Raw genomic sequence first — 7,089 nt, 5'->3', positions numbered from 1 at the left:
TGGTGGGTATATGAATAGGAAGGGTTTGGAGGGATATGGGCCGGGTGCTGGCAGGTGGGACTAATTGGGTTGGGATATCTGGTCGGCATGGACGGGTTGGACCGAAGGGTCTGTTTCCACGCTGTACATCTCTATGATTCTAGGAATGAGGTGTGTAATCTGTTGCCTAAACTGGAGATAAGAGGCAGCATTTACAACTTTGCATGCTTTTATCTTTTAAGACCAATCTAAATTTGCCCCTAAACAGGTGTTAGATTTTACACAGTGAAACTGAAACAAGAATTGCTGGAGAAACTCAATTAAAAATCGCACAACACCAGGTTATGGTCCAACAGGTTTAATTGGAAGCACACTAGCTTTTGGAGCGACGCTCCTTCATCAGGTGATAGTGGAGGGCTTGATCGTAAAACAGAATTTATAGCAAAAATTTACAGGGTGATGTATCTGAAATTATACATTAAAAAATTGATTGCCTGTTAAGCCTTTCATCTGTTAGAATACAGTGATTGTTTCACTTCTTTTATGTGTAAATCACAACCTTTTTTTTAAAGTTGCATTCTCGGGTTAGCTGTTTTTCAATGTATAATTTTTCAATGTATAATTTCAGTTACATCACCCTGTAAATTTTTGCTATAAATTCTGTGTTAGGATTGAGCCCACCACAATCACCTGATGAAGGAGCGTCGCTCCGAAAGTTAGTGCTTCCAATTAAACTTGTTGGACTATAACCTGGTGTTGTGTGATTTTTAACTCTGTACACCCCAGTCCAACACCGGCATCTCCAAATCATGGAGAAACTCAGCAGATCTGGAGAGGGACCCGAAACGCTAACTCTGTTTTTTTCTCTCCACCAGACCTGCTGAGTTTCTCCAGCAATGTTTGCCATTATTGCAGATTTCCATCATGCACAATTCCCTGTCTCATTGTCAAGGTGGCAGAATGCCACTTGTGCCAGTATCAAAGATGGCGACCCAGCCCATACTGTTATCGTGGACGAACTGCGCACGCGATGCCGGCCGGAGAATGATTGACGCCTCAATGAACCAATAGGTAAAGGGATCGGTGGAGCAATGTGACCACTGAGCGCGAGGGAGCGGGATCACGCTCTAAGCGGGTAAGATGGCGGCGCCGTTGAACCAGCAGCAACAGCAGCAGCAGCAACAACAACAACAACTGGCGGCTGCCCAGCAGCAGCAGCAGCAACAACAGCAGCAGCTTGTCCAAGCCCAGCAATTGGCCGCAGCCCAGGCCCAGGCCAGTCAGCCAGCACTCACCCAGCAGCAACAGCAGGCCCAGCAACAGGACGACCCAGTCGCTAAATTTAAACTCCTGATTCCACAGCTGAAGGACTCTCTGCAGGTATCCACCTGGGAGGGCCAGTTTATCCATGGTCACCTGGAGTCAGGGGATCCATGGTCACCTGGAGTCAGGGGTCAGGGGATCCATGGTCACCTGGAGTCAGGGGTCAGGGGATCCATGGTCACCTGGAGTCAAGGGTCAGGGGATCCATGGTCACCTGGAGTCAAGGGTCAGGGGATCCCATGTCACCTGGAGTCAGGGGTCAGGGGATCCATGGTCACCTGGAGTCAAGGGTCAGGGGGATCCGTGGTCACCTGGAGTCTAGGGTCAGGGGGATCCGTGGTCACCTGGAGTCTAAGGTCAGGGGGATCCGTGGTCACCTGGAGTCTAGGGTCAGGGGGATCCGTGGTCACCTGGAGTCTAGGGTCATGGGGATCTGTGGTCACCTGGAGTCTAGGGTCAGGGGGATCCGTGGTCACCTGGAGTCTAGGGTCAGGGGGATCCGTGGTCACCTGGAGTCTAGGGTCAGGGGGATCTGTGGTCACCTGGAGTCTAGGGTCAGGGGGATCCGTGGTCACCTGGAGTCTAGGGTCAGGGGATCCGTGGTCACCTGGAGTCAAGGGTCAGTTGATCCATGTCACCTGGGGTCAGCAGATCCATCATCATTTGAGGTCAAGGGTCAGCTAGATGGCGACTTGTTGATGGTTGGTCACCTTTCAGGAGTCAGGGTGTTAGATACTTGGTGCAACAGTTTCCAACGTCTGACCTGCTGTTGAAGCTGCAGTATTTATAGAGCTGGTTCTTCACTGGCTCATGATAGATGAAGCTGATGGGTGGTAATTGGTGGGTTTGAATTTGGCACCCTTTTTGTGAACATTATACCTGGGCAATTTTCCACATGGTCAGGTAATGCTGGTGCTGTAGTTGTGCAGGAACAGCTTGGTGGCTTTAAACTAAAACTAAATAGTTGGGGAGGAGGGTTCAATTGCATGAAAAGTTATGGAAAAAGTTAAAGGGGCTTGAAGCCTCCACAGAGGTTATTAAAGTTTCCAGAACAAGTAATAGCTCAGAGAGTATGGTAAGGGTCTAGAATTTAACTTAAAGCACAACAGATAAGTGGACAACTACGAGAAGGGGGACATTAATCATAGAGGACTTCAATATGTGGACGGGGAACATAGAGCAATACAGCGCAGAACAGGCCCTTCGGCCCTCGATGTTGTGCCAACTTGTGAACTATTCTCAGCTCGTCCCCCTACACTATCCCATCATCATCCATGTGCTTATCAAGGATTGTTTAAATCTCCCTAATGTGGCTGAGTTAACTACATTGGCAGGTAGGGCATTCCACGCACTTACCACTCTCTGAGTAAAGAACCTGCCTCTGACATCTGTTTTAAATCTATCACCTCTCAATTTGTAGTTATGCCCCCCTCGTACAAGCTGTCATCATCATACTAGGGAAAAGACTCTCACTGTCCACCTTATCTAATCCTCTAATCATCTTGTATGTCTCTATCAAATCCCCTCTTAGCTGCCTTCTTTCCAATGAGAACAGACCCAAGTCTCTCAGCCTTTCCTCATAAGACCTTCCCTCCAGACCAGGCAACATCCTGGTAAATCTCCTCTGCACCTTTTCCAATGCTTCCACATCCTTCCCAAAATAAGGCGACCAGAACTATACACAATATTCCAAGTGCGGTCGCACTAGCGTTTTGTATAGTTGCAGCATGATATTGTGGCTTTGGAACTCAATCCCTCTACCAATGAAACCTAACACACCGTATGCCTTCTTAACAGCACTATCCACCCGGGTGGCAACTTTCAGGGATCGATGTACATGCACTCCAAGATCTCTGCACATCCGCACTACCAAGAATTTTTCCATTGACCCAGTACTCTGCCTTCCTGTTATTCTTCCCAAAGTGCATCAGTCACATTTAGCTGAATTGAACTCCATTTGCCACCTCTCACTCCAATTTTGCAGTTTATCCAAGTCCCCCTGCAACCTGTAACATTCTTCCAAACTGTCCACTATTCCACCGACTTTAGTGTCATCTGCAAATTTACTAATCCATCCACCTATGCCTGCATCTAAGTCAGTTATAAAAATGCCAAAACAGCAGTGGTCCCAAAACAGATCCTCGTGGAAAATCAGGTCGGTAGCGGATCTCAAGAAAAGGAATTTATAGAATGTTGATGAAATGGTTTTTTTGGAGCAACTTGCGGTCGAGCCCAATAGGGAACAGGCAATACTGGATCTGGTGATGTATAATGAAGCAGGCTTGATGATGGAACATAAAGTGAAGGAACCCCTGGGGACAGCGACCATATTATGATAGAATTCATGCTGCAGTTTGAAAGGGAGAGATTGGACTCCGATGTAACGGTATTACAATTGAGTAAAGGTAACTAGACAAATATGAGGGAGGAGCTGGACAGTGTTGACCGGAAGGGGAGCCCAGTAGGGAAGACAGCAATGGTAGGAGTTTCTGCGGTAATTCGGGATGCACGGTGGTAATACATTCCAAAGAAGAAAACATACTAAGGGGAGGAACAGGCAACCATGCCTGATAAAGGAAGTCAGGGACAACATAAAATCAAAAGAAAAAGCACACAACGTGGTGACGATTAGTGGGACACCAGGGGATTGGATAACTTTTAAAAACCAGCAGAGGACAACTAAAAAGTAATTGGGGGGAGCGAGAAGATGAAATATGATGGTAAGTTAGCTAGTAATAGAAAAGAAGCTTGCAAGAGTTAATTTGAGATACAGTCTGTTCTGATATAAAACGACAGTTCCGTTCCCGTGCGATTCTGTGTTATAAGAAAATCGTATAATAGCAGCGCCATTTAAATCAATGGGACCACAATTGCATTCTAGCCAATTCAAGTAAGGAAGGTTCGCATTCTACAAATAATGGTCTAAATTCTTCAATCACGTTATAGTCAATTCGCATTGAGGAAATGCACGTGATAGCAGAACTGACTGTGTGTGAAAGTTAAGAGTGGACAGTGGACTGCTGGAAAATGAGAGTGGAGAAGTAGCAACGGGACAAAGAAATGGTGGAGGAACTGAATAGGTACTTTGCATCAGCTTTCACAGTGGAAGACTCCAGTAGCATACCAGAACTTCAAGTGAATCAGGGGCAGAGCTGTGTGTAGTGGCCATCACTGAGGAGAGCACAGCTGGCGAAGCTGAAAGGCCTGAAGGTGGATAAGTCACCAGGACCAGATGGACGCTGCCCCAGAATTCGGCAGGAAATAGCTTTGACGAGATTGTAGAGGCGTTGGTGATGATCTCTCAGGAATCACTGGAGTCAGGGAGGGTCCCAGAGGACTGAAAAATGGTGAATGTAACATCCTTGTTTAAGTGAGAAGAGAGACAAAAGCAAACTGCAGATGCTGGAATCCAAAGTAGACAAGCAGGAGGCTGGAAGAACCCAGCAAACCAGGCAGCATCAGTAGGTGGAGAAGTCAATGTTTTCAGGTATAAACCTTCTTCAGCAATAGAGGGGGGGGCATGGGGGGGAAGGGGGAGCTGCAGATCTGGCAGGGGTGGGGTTTGAGTGGGGAGAGGGGTGGAATAGTGAGGTCGTGATAGATAGATGGAAGGGAGGCAGAGGACAGGAAACTACAGGCTAATTAGCCTGACCCTGGTTGTTGGTAAGATTTTAGAGTCCATTATCAAGGATGAAGTTATGGAGTACTTGGAAATGCATGGTAAAATAGGGCTGAATCAGCACGGCTTTGTCACAGGGAAGTCTCGCCTGACAAGTTTGTTGGAAATCTTTGAGGAGGTAGTGAGCAAGCTAGACAAAGGCGAGCCAGTGAACATGACTTGTTTGGATTTCTAGAATGCTTTTAAAATGCCTCCATGCAGGAGGCTGCTAAGTAAGTGTCCATGGTGTTAGAGGCAAGATACTGGCATGGATAGAGGATTGGCTGACTGGCAGAAGGCAGAGAGTGGGGATTAGGGGGTCTTTTTCAGGATTGCATAGAACATTACAGTGCAGTACAGGCCCTTCACTCCTTGATGTTGCACCGACCTGTGGAATCAATCTGAGGCCCATCTAACCTACATTTTTCTATTCTTGTCCATATGTTTATCCAATGATCACTTAAATGCCCTTAAAGTTGGCGAGTCACTACTGTTGCAGGCAGTGTGTTCCACGCCCCTACTGTTCTGAGTAAAGAACCTACCTCTAACATTTGTCCTATATCTATCACCCCTCAATTTAAAGTTATGTTACTTCATGTTAGCCATCACCATCCGAGGAGAAAGGCTCTTCCTGTCCACCCTATCTAACCCTCTGATTATCTTATATGTCTCAGTTAAGTCACCTCTCAACCTCCTTCTCTCTAACAAAAACAGCCTTAAGTCCCTTAGACTTTCCTCATAAGACCTTCCCTCCATACCTGGCAACATCCTAGTAAATCTCTTCTGCACCCTTTCCAAAACATCCACATCCTTCTATAATGCGGTGACCAGAACTGTACGCAATACTCCAAGTGCGACCGCAGCAGAGTTTTGTACAGCTGCAGCATGACCTTGTGGCTCCAAAACTCAATCCCTCTATCAGTAAAAGCCAACACACTGTATGCCTTCTTAACAACCCTATCAACCTGGGTGGCAGCTTTCAGGGATCTGTGTACCTGGACACCAAGGTCTCTCTGCCAATCTACACAGCCAAGAATCTTACCATTAGCCCAGTACTCTTTATTTCTGTTGCTCCTTCCAAAGTGAATCACCTCACACTTTTCTGCGTTAAACTCCATTTGCCAACTCTCAGCCCAGCTCTGCAGCTTATCTATGTCCCTCTGTAACCTACAACATCCTTCTGCACAATCTGCAACTCTACCAACCTTAGTGTCATCCGCAAATTTTACTAACCCATCCTTCTATGCCCTCATCCAGGTCATTTATAAAAATGACAGACAGCAGTGGCCCCAAAACAGATCTTGCGGTGCATCACTAGTAACTGAACTCCCGGATGAATATTTCCCATCAACCACCACCCTCTGTCTTCTTTCAGCTAGCCAGTTTCTAATCCAAACCGTTAAATCACCCTCAATCCCATTCCTCCGTATTTTGTGCAGTAGCCTACCATGGGGAACCTTCTCAAACACCTTACTGAAATCCATATGCACCACATCATTCACTTTACCCTCATCCACCTGTTTGGTCACCTTCTCAAAGAACTCAATAAGGTTTGTGAGGCACAACCTACCCTTCTTACAGCCTGTGACAAATGGACCCAGGGGTCAGTGTTGGCGTCATAACTGTTCACGTTATTACATTAATCATCTGGATGAAGGAACTGAGGACATTGTTGCTAAGTTTGCAGATGACACAAAGATAGGTGGAGAAACAGGTAGTGTTGAGGAAGTGGAGAGACTGCAGAAGGACTTGGACAGGCTGGGAGAGTGGGTAAAGAAATGGAAGTGGAATGCAGTGTGGGATAGTGTGAGGTTATGCACTTTGGTAGGTTGATTAGCAGCATAGACTATTTCTGCATGGTGATAGGCTCCAGAAATCTGAGTTAGGAGCCCTTATTCAGGATTCTGTTAAGATTAACATGCAGGTTCATTTGGCAGTTAGGAAGGCAAATGCAATGCTGGCATTCATTTGAATAGCTGAAAATGTGTTGCTGGAAAAGCGCAGCAGGTCAGGCAGCATCCAAGGAACAGGAGAATTGACATTTCGGGCATAAGCCCTTCTTCAGGAATGAGGAAAGTGTGTCCAGCAGGCTAAGATAAAAGGTAGGGAGGAGGGACTTGGGGGAGGGG

The 7,089-nt window shown here is 46.6% G+C and overlaps 1 protein-coding gene across 1 annotated transcript in view; it reads left to right on the top strand.

Annotated features, from left to right (window-relative positions):
- Nucleotides 1-1,069: 1,069 nt before the first annotated feature.
- med29 (mediator complex subunit 29) overlaps nucleotides 1,070-7,089 on the top strand; it is a 16,637-nt gene continuing 10,617 nt past the window's right edge. The window contains exon 1 of the mRNA XM_043680997.1: nucleotides 1,070-1,359. Within this exon, the coding sequence (XP_043536932.1) occupies nucleotides 1,120-1,359 (240 nt within the window). The 5' untranslated portion in view covers nucleotides 1,070-1,119. The remainder of the gene's footprint in view (nucleotides 1,360-7,089) is intronic.

This window comes from Chiloscyllium plagiosum, chromosome 41, assembly GCF_004010195.1.
Source record: "Chiloscyllium plagiosum isolate BGI_BamShark_2017 chromosome 41, ASM401019v2, whole genome shotgun sequence".
Lineage (NCBI taxonomy): Eukaryota > Metazoa > Chordata > Chondrichthyes > Orectolobiformes > Hemiscylliidae > Chiloscyllium > Chiloscyllium plagiosum.
Note: the sequence above shows the minus strand (reverse complement) of the source record. Positions and strands in the feature narration are given on the sequence as shown.